Source organism: Dromiciops gliroides, chromosome 4, assembly GCF_019393635.1.
Source record: "Dromiciops gliroides isolate mDroGli1 chromosome 4, mDroGli1.pri, whole genome shotgun sequence".
In the NCBI taxonomy this organism is placed as follows: Eukaryota; Metazoa; Chordata; class Mammalia; order Microbiotheria; family Microbiotheriidae; genus Dromiciops; species Dromiciops gliroides.
In genome coordinates this window covers 452,589,823-452,602,560 of record NC_057864.1, presented here as the reverse complement: position 1 = coordinate 452,602,560, position 12,738 = coordinate 452,589,823, and the positions used below count along the sequence as shown (strand labels likewise).

At 45.2% G+C, this 12,738-nt stretch overlaps 1 protein-coding gene across 1 annotated transcript; it reads left to right on the top strand.

Moving 5' to 3' along the window:
* Positions 1-12,298, top strand: VPS72 (vacuolar protein sorting 72 homolog). The gene is given in 11 exon segments (XM_044003572.1): positions 1-52; positions 2,699-2,841; positions 9,547-9,699; positions 9,912-10,026; positions 10,623-10,629; positions 10,796-10,963; positions 11,307-11,477; positions 11,703-11,890; positions 11,893-11,954; positions 11,956-12,015; positions 12,017-12,298. Coding segments are annotated over 11 exon segments (1,194 nt in total). The 3' UTR covers positions 12,092-12,298.
* Positions 12,299-12,738: the final 440 nt, after the last annotated feature.

The following is a 12,738-nucleotide window of genomic DNA, read 5'->3' as shown; positions in this document are numbered from 1 at the left end:
ATGTGCCCCATGAACTTTCCTATCTCTTACGCCCAAGAGGTCTACAACTATAGTAAATGCTCCCTGCTGCCACCTAGTGCACATTTTGTTTGTGTTTGTTTGTTTTGGTTCCCCACCCTACCCCCACCCCCCACCAAGATTATTAGGCAGGAGACTTGGGGTTATTATAGTCCTGGCTGGACCAGCTGAGTGGCTTTGACTAAGTGATGTAACCTTTCTGATCTTGTTCAGTCTGTCGGACTCTTCGTGATCGCATTTGGGGTTTTCTTGGCAAAGATACTGGAGTGGTTTGCTATTTTCTTCTTCAGCTCATTTTACAGATGAGGACACTGAGGCAAACAGGGTTAAGTGACTTGCCTAGGGTCATGTAGCTAGTAATTGTCTGAGGTCAGATTTGAACCCAGGAAGATGAGTCTTCCTGACTCCAGGTGGTGTTCTATCTACTGTGCCATTCGACTGCCCATAACCTTTCTAGAGTTCTATTATTTCATCTGTAAAAGGGAGCTGGATATGATTCTTTGAGCTGCTATGAGTGTGAGAGATTTTGAAAATGGCCACCGCACATTCCTGTGAAAATTTCTCCCAGAGAAGACAATGCCTCCCCAAGGACCAGTAGTTATGAGAATAAAGCTGAGACTAAATTAAAATTGGACATATCTCCATGAGTCTGACCAACAGAGAATCTGGCTATATGAAGGAAACCCATCACCCTCAGCAATACATCTGAATGGAGGAGAGAGTGGGATTTGGATGACAAAGGCCATCTCCCCTGGGGACCTCTGTCTTCCAGCTTCATTCTGGCCCAGGGAATCTTAGTTTTCTCTCTATGTACTAGAAAAGGAATCAGAGTAAAGAGTAATTATATGTTCATAACTAAATAAGAGGGGTCAGGAAATGGGCAAGGACATAATTAGGGATACCTCCTTCTCAATCTTGACTCATGCAGAGGAGGTATGCTGTTCAGCAAGGCAGCCCCCCACCCCTTCTCTGCAGCTCTCTCTGTTTGAGTCATATCCCTGATCTTCCACAGCAACATTCCTGACATAGCACATGAGGACACAGGATGATGTGGCAGGGTGTGGGGGCAAGGGTAGGGCAGAATAGTTTTGCACTCTTCAGGAAGTGGGAAAGGGGGGGGGGCTAATCTCCATTTCCACTAGAAAAGGGGAAATGGCATGGTGCCCCTAACAAGAATCACAGAGATAATCCTGTCTATATGAGAGGCAGTTTGGCATAGCTGATTGATCCCCACAGAGTTTTTCCAAACCTTAAGATGCTATATAAATCTCAGCTATTATTATTATACACACCCCTTTAATAGAGAAACCAGAAATATAGTCATCATCTGGAATATTGGACACTGTAGTGGGTCTAGATTAAGAAGAGGATGAATCGGGCAGAGGAGAGTCGAGAAGTTTAGGAATCCTTTTTTCCCCTTCACAATTATGTTTCTAAATTACAAAATTGAAACAAATTCACACAGGCTAAAAATGATAGCATTAAACTCTAACCTACCCCTACAGGTTGAACTAGATTGATTGTCCACTGCGATATTTCCAGTTCAGACTCTGAACTTACTGAAATTATCTTGTGATCTTTATTAATCTGAGTAAGGGTCAGATTCCATTGATTAAAGTGCTATATAAATCTATCATCATAATCATTTCCAGATGAATTATAATGAACATAAAAGATTGAAAAGCACCTTATGTATAATAATAATAATAATAAGTAGCTTTTATATAGTTTGCCTAATAAGTGTCAGGCCCTGTGCTAAGAACTTTACAAATATCTCATGAGTCCCATCCAGACCAATCCTATCCCATTTAAATTTTTTTCTTTTTGGTGAGGCAGTTGGGGTTAAGTGACTTGCCCAGGGTCACACAGCTAGTAAGTGTTGTGTCTGAGGTCGGATTTGAACTCAGGTGCTCCTGAATCCAGGGCCGGTGCTCTATCTACTGGGCCATCTAGCTGCCCCGTTTCCCATTTTAAACACACACACACACACACACATATGTATCTGAACACATTATTTCACGTAAATATTTTCTTGTTTCGACATAGTTCGTGCATCATTTTATTTTATTTTATTTTATTTTTCGTGCATCATTTTAAATGGCTCTGTTGACCAGCCAGTCCTTAAGAAGGTTATCTGATTCCCGGTTTTTGAAGGTGAAGACAGCTTGGAAGACTTGGAGATAGGACGGGCAAAGCAGAGGGACTAGGTGTTCAAAAGCTCCCTGGCTTTGGAGACCCGGCTTCTAGTCCCTTTCTGCCTCTAATTCGCTAGGTGACTGTTTCTATACTTCAAAATGAGGCTGAATGACATGGCCTTTCAAGTCTAAAGCCTCCACCCAAGGACAGACTGAGCCCAAGCTCTAACAGCCTTTCACGTAGCTTACTGGAAACTGTTGGGAGCTTGAGGGGGTGGGGGAGAAGTGGGCTGCTCTAGAGGGAAGGAGGCGGAGCCATCGAGGCTCCGTGCCAGTAGGCCGGGCTATGGTGAAGAAGGGGAGGGGCTGAGGAACAGGGCGGAGCGAGGAGTGAGTGAGGCGGGGCCGCTCCGGAGCTCGGCTTTATCTTCACCTCGGCGGCTCGGCTGGCCTCTGCCTGTGACGATTTTCCCCTTTTCCGGCGGTCGAAGCTGGGCAGGCGGAAAGCGCTGATGGCGCCGAACGAGGCCGGGGCCGCCGCCGGTGACGGCTGGGCCGGAGGAGGGATGAGCTTGGCCGGGGGGCCGAGCTCCCCCGGAAGACCGCAGGGAATCGATTGTCTGGGCTCTTGGAGGCAGAGGAGGAAGATGAATTCTACCAAGACTACTTATGGGGGGGGTTCACCGAGGCAAGAGCTGAGCCCGTGGAGGGGGCGGGGCTGCGCGGAAGGGTCTGAAAAAGGGGCCGGGGGTGGGATGAGAAGGGGGAGGGGCGGAGGCGGGGGCGGGGGGGGGGGTGGCTGAGAGGGGAGGAGGAGGGGGCCTGAGGGGGCGCCCTTCTTCAGCCTTCCCCTTTCCTTGGCCTCCCCAGGGACAGTCGGGCGGGGCAGGGCCAGCTTGTATTTCTGGATCCTTCACTGTCGGCTGGCATCAGGCATCAGCTAGGCCTGGGTTCCAGTCCAGCTTCTGACCTTGGCCAGCTGTGTGGCTCTGGACAAGGTCACTTCACTTCCTCTGCCTCATTTCCCATCACCTGTTATCCAGCGGATGATGATGATCGACAATAACTAGTGTTTATGGAGCGCTTTATAAATATTTCATAGTAGTACCATAATAATATATACTACTTCCAGGATTGTGTGAATAAATGAGAGAAAATTGGTAAAGCATTTAATGCTAGCCTATCATCATCAATTCCTGGAGGAATTTATAGTGGAATATTAAAGATTGCAAAGTAACCCAATTGCATAATAATTATTATGAAAATAGGTAAAATTTATACAGTGCTTACTATGTGCCTAGGCACTGTGCAAAGTGAGACCTTTACAAGGATCTCATTTGAGTCCCACACTAGCCCCATGAGATAGATGCTATTATCATCCCATTACAGATAGAGAAACTTGAAACTGATGCTCCAAGAGATTAAATAATAATCAGCATTTATGAAGCACTTTACAAATATTCTCTCATTTTATCCCCACCACAACCCCAGAAGGTAGGGATTGTTCTTATCATAACCATTTTACAGATGGGAAACTGAAGCACAAAGAACTGAAGTGACTTGCCAGGGTCACACAGTAGTAAGTGTCCAAAGTCAGATTGACCTTAGGTCTTCCTGACAACCCTCATTCGAAGCTGTATTTGCTGTGCTGCATAGTTCCTTTATAAATTTGTTTTCCCAGAATCATACGACTTAGTGTCTAAAGTGAGATTCAATCTTTGGCACTCCAGGGGTAGTGTTCTTATCTACTAGGGTATTGGGAAGGGGTCGAAAATTATTAAACATTTAGTTTGGTGAACATCTAGGGAAGTGGTGATCAGAGGAAGCAAGCATGTAATTGCATGAGAACAAGTGATGTTACTAAAAACAAGAGGCAGTTGGTGGCACTGTTGGTAGAGTGCTGGGCCTGGAGTCAGGAAGAAGAGTTCAAATCCAGCCACACATACTAGCCGTGTGTTCCTGGGCAAGTCACTTAACCTCTGCTTCATATGCCTCAATTGTAAAATGGGGACTAATAAGAGCACCTCCTTCCCCTCGTTGTGAGGATCAAGTGAGATAATATTTGTAAAATGCTTACCTAATAACAGTGCCTGGTACATGGTAGTCACTATATAAACACTAGGGTAGTGATGATTGTATTATGTGATTGACTTTATTTTCATAGTGTGATGTTTTAAAATCTAAATGTTGGTCACTTTAAATTAGAGCTTTAGCACCAATCTATGGGCATTAAACATCTTATTAAAGGCATACCAGGTATTCATGTGGAGTTCAGAAAGTTAAGAAAAGGCCTATCTAGCCTAGAGTTCCAGCCCAGTTTGGTTCTTCCTCAAGTCCTCCACCATGAGCCTGCTTCAATCACGAATTCTCTTCAAACTGAGTGTGGAAGCTTTTTATAGGCCCAGAGCAGAGGCGGTCCTTACACATTGCTTCAAGCTGATTGGCAGGCATCATCCAAATCCATTGTTCACTGGACTTGAAGGTGGTCTCCAGTTAAGTTCAAAGTCTAGCTTCTGAGAACAATACCTTCTTAAGGGCTAGCCAGGTGTGATTACAATCTAGTTAACTTAAAGTACACTAATCAGCAGTCAATCACTCTCACTTAATTCAATCAGTTTAGATTAATCTCCAGGTAGGCCTTTGAGTATCTGCTAAATCCCATTGTTTTATCACAATAGGATCATAAACTTAGAGCTAGATGGGTCTAAATAAATTTAGAGCTATAAAAGCCCTATAGTCGAACTTTTTGACAGTATGTATAAGGAAAACTAGGTCTAGAGAATTGTGACTTACTCAGGGTGACATAAGTAATAAGCAGAAAAGTCTCGATTGAAATTCAGGTCACCCGACTCCAAGTTCAGTGTTCTTTGTATTCCTAGTTTGGTTTGTTCCTTTAAAAAAGAGGTTAGCAAGGGAATAATGTAGCCATAGTAAACCCAGCTGTCTGCAAAGCATATGACAAAGTTCTTAATGATATCCTTATGACGAAGAGATGGGCCCTTGATGGTAGCACAGTTAAGTGGAATTGTAGGTATTTGAAGCCTTTTTTCCAAAAAATGTTTGGTTAATGGATCTTCTCACCTGGAGCTGTGTCCCCTAGTTCTTGCTGTTTCATATTTTTCAGTCAAAGATGTGGATGAAGGTACAGATAGCTTATTGTCAATTTGTAAATAACCCTAAGCCAGAGAGAAAGTCTTGGATGACAATACTTAGTGCTTGAAACTTTTGACCTGTTGAGTATCATGAACTTTAACAGACATAAGTGTAAAATACAGCTCCAGGGTCAAAACGTCACCATTATTGGGTACATAGAATGGGAGAGTTCACTTGAAACAGTACTTCATCCAAACAATCCAGAAGATTCTGCAGAATTACACAATTATAAGGTGATCTCAGAGGTCATCTACTTCCACCTGTTGTCCAAATGGGAATTCCCTCTGTAGTATTCCTGACGAGCTTTACTCAGCCTTCTGATGGAATGCTTCCAGTGATAGGGAACTCAGCCCTCTCACCCAGTTCTAGGAGCCGCCTCTTATTGTTAGGAGATATTTCTTCACATTTAATTTAATCTGCTTCACCGTTTGCATTCATTCATTGCGACAATTCTTGCTTTCTGGGGCCAAGACAAACAAATATTTCCTATTCCACATGAGAATCTTTTAAGTACCTGAAGGCAGTCAGCCACTTCTGCCTTTAGTCTTTTATCTAGGCTAAACATCCTATTTCCTTCAGCCGATTTTGATGTATAGAGCATGTTTTTCAGTCTTGTCCCCTTCCTCTTGCTCCTCTATGTTGATCTCCAGCTTGTCAGTTATCCTGCTGAAACACATGTGACTGAAGATGGAACTGCATACCTGCTCTGACCAGGGCAGGGGGCAGGGGAAATTCCTCTGTTCTAGACCCTAGGCCTCTCAAGTGACCATAATAAATAGTGGCAGCTTTCTGGGGTGCCACATTAAAACTGTTGACTAATTCCTCAAGTTTACAGAAGCCCCCAAAACTTTTTCACAGGAACTGTTAGGTTAACAGTTTCTTCACCATCCTGTTTCTTGTACAGTTTAATTTTTGGAGCCCAACTCTTGGACTTTATCCCAGTAGTTACCCTGTTTCATTCACTGAAAACTCAATGCAATCATCATTGAGACATGGCTGCCAAAAAAACTAATTTGATTTAGGTGGCATTAATAGAGTATCCAGAGAGAGGGAGGTGATAATCCACCACATACTGTAGGAGTCAGTCTTCACTGGGAGTAGTGGGTTTCAGTTTTGAGAATCACGTTTAAGGAGAGATGTTGAGCAAACGGGAGCAGGCTCATTAAAGCACAGCATGGATAGAAAAGGGTCTGGAAACCATATCTCATGAACAATAAGTGAAAAATTGAGGGCTGTTCAACTGGGAGAATCTTCCTTCAGTCGGGATTATGTCATCAGATACTGTAACAGCAATTGTATAGAGAAAACTCAACCTGTTAGGTTTAGCTCCAGAGGGAAAAAAACTAGGAAGTGGCAAGAGGCAAATATTAATGCAGCATGACTTTTGTTTAAACCAGTTAGAGCTGTCCAAAAAAAGGGTCGACTGCCCTGTGAAGGCGTGAGTTTCCCCATCATTAGAAGACTCCAAGCAGAGGATATGTTAGAGGGGGTTTCAGCATTGGGCAAGGATCAGTCTAAATCGGAGGTGTCAAACATTCTTCCAGGTTCCTTACTACTCCAGGCCTTAAGGATTGTACCTTCCCCCAAAATCTTATAGCACTTCTCACCCATATTCCTTCCTCACTTACAAAAAGTGGCCTCCCATCATTAATTACTCTTTTCATAGACAATGTGGTGTCCTGGAAGGAACCCTGGATTACAGATCCGAGGAACCAGGTTCACGTCTAGCTCTTCCACTCACCATCATGTACATTCACTAAGCCTCAGTTTCCTGATTTGTAAAGTGGGGATATGTGTATTCCCTGTCTCACAACATTGTTTTTAGAATCAAATAAGATAGGGTGTGTAAAATACTTTGTAAACCTTTGTTAAAAAAAAAAATCCTCGGGGCAGCTAGGTGGCGCAGTAGATAAAGCACTGGCCCTGGATTCAGGAGGACCTGAGCTCAAATCTGGCCTCAGACACTTGACACTTACTAGCTGTGTGACCCTGGGCAAGTCACTTAACCCCCATTGTCCTGAAAAAACAAACAAACAAACAAAAAATCCTCTGATTGTGAGCTCTTATTATGATGTGTTGTCTCCTCAACTAGACTGTAAATGCCTTGATGGTGAGACCATGGCTTCTTCATCTTACTCTCCTATACATATTAGGTGCTTAATAAGTGTTTGTTGATAGTAAGCATTCAACAAATATTTTGGGCTTATTATATACCAACCCTCTGTAAGTCACTGTAGAGTATATAGAGAAAAGTAAAATGTGCTCTCACAAGGACTTGTAAAGCTAATTGGCAAAAATTATAGATGTGCGTGTATGCATGTATAATTAACATTGATGCAAGGCAGAATCTGCTGAGTGCATAAGAGAGGAACAGATAGCTATGGCAATTTATAAGAGGGAAAAAGCATAAAATTGTAGAATTTTAGAACTAAAAGAATGCTCAACTCATTTTCCAGATGAGGAAGCTAGGGCTCAGACTAAAGGACTTGCCCTGTGTCACACTCAGAAGGTGGGAAGGTAAGAGGATTTTGACTTTGAAGCCCTGACCTTGGAATCTGAGATCTAGTGTTCTTTCTTTTTTTTTTCCTATAAAGTGAGGCAATTAGGGGTTAAGTGACTTGGCCAGGGGTCACAAAGCTAGTAAGTGTTAAGTGTCTGAGACCGGATTTGAACTCAAGTACTCTGACTCCAGGGCCAGTGCTCTATCGGCACTGCGTCACCTAGCTGCCCCTTCTAGTGTTCTTTCCCAATGGGGAAGAAAGCCTAAAAGAGTTTTAATATTTCTGAAGCATGTTCCTAGCCATCATTTTGTTTAAATTTTTGCAACAACCATATGGGGCAGCCAAGGTATGGTATCACTATTCACATTTTTACAGAGTAGATAATGAAGACTCTTAGGAGATTTAAATTATCCAGAGTCACAAATAATAAGTATCGGAGGTAGAATTAGAAGTTATTGCTGGAAACATTGTGTGATGAACAATTGTGATAGACCTTGACTCTGCTCATCAGTGCAATGATCCAATCTTTTTTTCTGGATGTCAAGAACATTTTCTATCATGAGTTCTTTGAAGTTGTTTTGGATCATTGCATCAGAATCATTTGAGTGTTCAGAATTTTAGGCTTCAGGATAGAGCACCGGCCCTGGAGTCAGGAGTACCTGAGTTCAAATCCGGCCTCAGACATTTAAACACTTACTAGCTGTGTGACCCTGGGGTAAGTCACTTAACGACCAATTGCCTCACTAAAAATTTAAAAAGTTTTTTCCCTTTTGCTCTGATTCTTCTTTTCACAATATGACTAATGCAGAAATTTTTTTAAAAAAGTTATTGCTAGGGGCAGCTAGGTGGCCACCAATGTGGAGATACTGAGTGTGCCATTTACAAATAGAACGCAGAAACAGACAACAAAAGTGTAATTATGGGGCAGCTAGGTGGTGCAGTGGATAGAGCACCGGCCCTGGAGTCAGGAGTACCTGAGTTCAAATCCAGCCTCAGACATTTAACACTTAATAGCTATGTGACCCTGGGCAAGTCACTTAACCCCAATTGCCTCACTAAAAATTAAAAAAAAAAAAAGTTATTGCTGGAAGCAGAGTGGGGGACACCAAGTAGAGGCTATTTGGGTGGTCTTCTTGGTGAAGGAGCTTTTCTTTGTTGTTGTTGAATCATGTGTGACTCTTTGTTGTCTCATTTGGGGTTTTCTTGAAAAAGATACTAGAGTGGTTTGTGTTTTTTTTCTCCAACTTATTTTACAGATGAGGAACTGAGGTAAACAGGGTTAAGTGACTTGCCCAGAGTCATACAGCTACTATGTGTCTGAGGCTAAATTTAAACTTAGGAAGATGAATCTTTCTGACTTCAGGCCCAGCACTCTATTCACTGTGCCACCTAGCTGAGTTTAATATAATAATAATAATGATAACATTTAGCATGTCTATAACATTATCTGCCAGGCATGGTGGTAAGTGTTTTACAGATATTATTTGATTTTCAAACCAGCCCTGAGAGGTAGGTACTATTATCACCCCTGTTTTACACTTGAGGAAATTGAGGTAGACAGAGATTAAGTGACTTGCCTAGGGGTCAGACAGCTAATAAGTATTTGAGGCTGGATTTGAACTCAGGTCTTCCTGACTCCAGGCCCAGTCCTCCAGCCCCTGAAGAAGAGTTACATCCCTACTCCATGAGTGACAATGTTCTATGCTGACCAAATTCTCATTTCCTCTCTCCTCCTCCAGGAATCTGGTGATGATGAATATCAGGGGGACCAGTCAGACACAGAGGATGAAGTTGACTCGGATTTTGACATTGACGAGGGGGATGAGCCAGCAAGTGATGGGGATGGAGATGAACCAAGGAGAAAGCGTCGTGTAGTCACCAAGGCCTACAAGGTGGAGTGGGGACCCTGGGGTTGGGGAGGGCCTATCCCAGCACCAGCTGTTCTCGGCTTCTGTAAGCTCCTGCTGTCTTTCACCAATCTTCCAGGTTCTTTCCATTCCAACCCAACTCCCGCAAGTTTTAGGTTCCCTTCTGTAGGCCCCAGGTTCTTGCTCCTTGTCCTTATCCCTTTAGCCCCTGGTCTTTGATCCCAACCTGCCCCCAGGAGCCCATCAAGAGCTTGAGGCCTCGAAAAGTAAGCACCCCAGCTGGCAGCACCCAGAAGACGCGAGAGGAGAAGACATTACTACCCTTGGAGCTCCAAGATGACAGCCTTGATAGTGAGTGGGGAGACTGTCTTGCTGTGTCTTAGCCCTGGAAGGGCCTTTCATCTACCCCTCCAGACCAGAACTAGACCTAGAAGGTTGTGGTAGAACCGTGTTATTGACAACAAAGGATAAATAAGCCCAGGGTTTCCTGGATACTCAGGCATGAGACCTTGAGCGTATTGAAGAAGAAAGCTCTTTCTTAGGCTCCCCTGGGGAGCCTGTCACCTGATTTGTGAGGAAGCATTAGTCCATAGATAAGTTCCTTAGAGCCCACGCTTCCTTTGGGGGCGCCCCTTTGTGGACTAGGTTCAGCAAATGTTTAGTTCCATGTGGTCAGCTTGCTTCTGGGATGCCTTTCCTTGTGCTCAAAGAAGATCGCCTTATTTGATATCAGCTGCCTCACAACAGAATTCGGAAAACAAGCTAATGGTAAATGCCAACGTTTCAGTGATTTGTCCTGCAGCCCTGCTTTAATGTCATGGCTAATCCAGAGTATGAGCGCTGTGAGATTCAGAGCAGAAGGGAGCCCAGAGACAATCTAGCCCAACTCCTTCATTGGTAGATGAGAAGTCTCACAAAGTCTATTGATATTGCCCAAAGCCTCTTAGGTAGGAAGTAGCAGAGCCAAGGTGTAAAAGTGGTATAAAAGGGAAAAGGTGTCATTGGGGCATTTGTTTGTTTTGGGGAAGGAGCTAAGATTACATCAGTCCAGGTGGGCTTCTTGAGAGGTGGGTCCTGAGTTACAAGATTCCCACTTCTGCTCAATCTCCTAGGCCGGAAGTCCGATGCGCCAGTCGACAGCTGAGCACACTTAGCCAGACATTCCTTTCGGGGTTCAGAGCGGGCAGGGCCAGTCACGGCGCCGGGAAAGGTGTCCACACTGTGAGCGTCCCACTGCGCAAGAGGAGCTCCTCAGGAAGCAAAGATCACAGAGGGGAACTCAACCTACGTTTCCCTTGGTCAGCCAGGGGCCTGGGGGAAGAGGAGAGGCGGGGACTGGGAGACAGGAGCTAGGATGGAACAGAGGAGAAGCATAGAAATTACCAGGGGGAATGGACGACTGACGTAGATGGCAACAGCCGGGCAGAGGACAGAGGGCAGAGGAGGATCCTGGGTGTGATGTCATGTGGAGATGGGGCCTGTAGGGCCAGGCTCTGAACAGACAAAGATGCAGCACCGGGAGGCAGTATACCCAGGTGGCGTGCTCAGGGTAGGGAGTGAAAGCACTAGGAGGCAGAGAAGGTAATGACCTTGGAGAGAGGACTGACCTCATACACACATGGATCAGGGAGGGCCTGACTTCCCTTCTTTTCTCCAGAGAACTATGAGCGACTAGAGGCAGACAAGAAGAAACAGGTTCACAAGAAGCGCAAATGCCCAGGCCCGGTGATCACCTACCACTCCATGACGGTGCCCCTGCTGGCTGAGCCAGGACCCAAGGAGGAGAACGTAGATGTGGAAGGGTGGGTGGACATTCTCCTTCCATCTCCCTCACTAGCTCTCCTTGCCCCTGGACCATCCCCTCTTCTCCCTCTCCTCCAGCCAACAGAGGTTCCTTTGTCCTGGCTTATTTTCTCCCTTTCATTTTCTGTTTCTTTTTCATGTTTGTCCATCACCCAGCTCAATCGAGAAGGTTTTCTCTGTTTCTGTCTCTTATTCATAGACTTCTTGTCTCTTCCCTCCCTCAGACTTGAGCCAACACCTATGATCTCTGCAGTGGGTCCTCACTCTGGAACAGGGTCGGTAATGCCACCAGCCCGGTGCTCTCGTACTTTCATCACCTTCAGTGATGATGCCACATTTGAGGAGATTGTTTTCCCCAGGGGAAAACCCCCCAAGATTCCTGTGCGTGAAGTCTGTCCTGTGACCCATCGTCCAGCCTGTACCGAGATCCCGTCACAGATATTCCCTATGCCACAGCTAGAGCCTTCAAGATCATGCCGGGAGGCCTACAAGAAGTACATCACAGCCCATGGACTCCCACCTGCTGCTTCTGCACTGGGGCCCTGGCCCACCACCTCCAGAGCCCCTCCCCGGCCTGGCCCCGGCTCTTCGCCAGAAACTCATAATCAAATGAAAGCATGGCTGGTCCTCAGATACCCCTCTTTTGCCCTTTGCCCGCCTGGACCTTACTGACCTTGCCTCTCTGCCTTCCCCCTCTAGCTGTCTTTTGCCCTCGTGCCCATCTCAGACTCCTTATTCTTTTTCCCTTCTTCTTTCCCCCAGAGTGACCTGCCCGTGTCCTGTCTGTATTTTTTTAATCTACATAAAAATAGAAAAACCTTCTGTCTGCAAAGCCTTTCTGTGGCGGTGCAAGGAGGAGGATCATTTGTGCCATTGACAGTGAAAGTGTCTCTTCCATGATTGTGATCCCAGCACAGTGCATAAAAAGTTAGCGTAGGAGGTGGCCCTCACATCCGGGCTTTTCAAGCAGACTGGGAACTTCTTGAGGCAGGGGCTGCAGCGTTGTTATGCCTCTTGTGTCCTCCCTGAACCAGCACATCAAAAGTGGCCTCTAAATATTTGCTGATTCCCCCAGCAGGGACTAGAATTCAGGTGTCCAGAACACTCATCTTGTGGGGGAAGGAGAGTGGTGAAGAGCTGCCATTTCCATTACTGGCCACTAGGGGGTCTGGGGCTGGGCTGGGTGTATGTGTGTGGGGTGTACATGCGATCTCCCACCCCCACCCCCCACCCTGGCCAGAACCAAAATATAAAATGCGT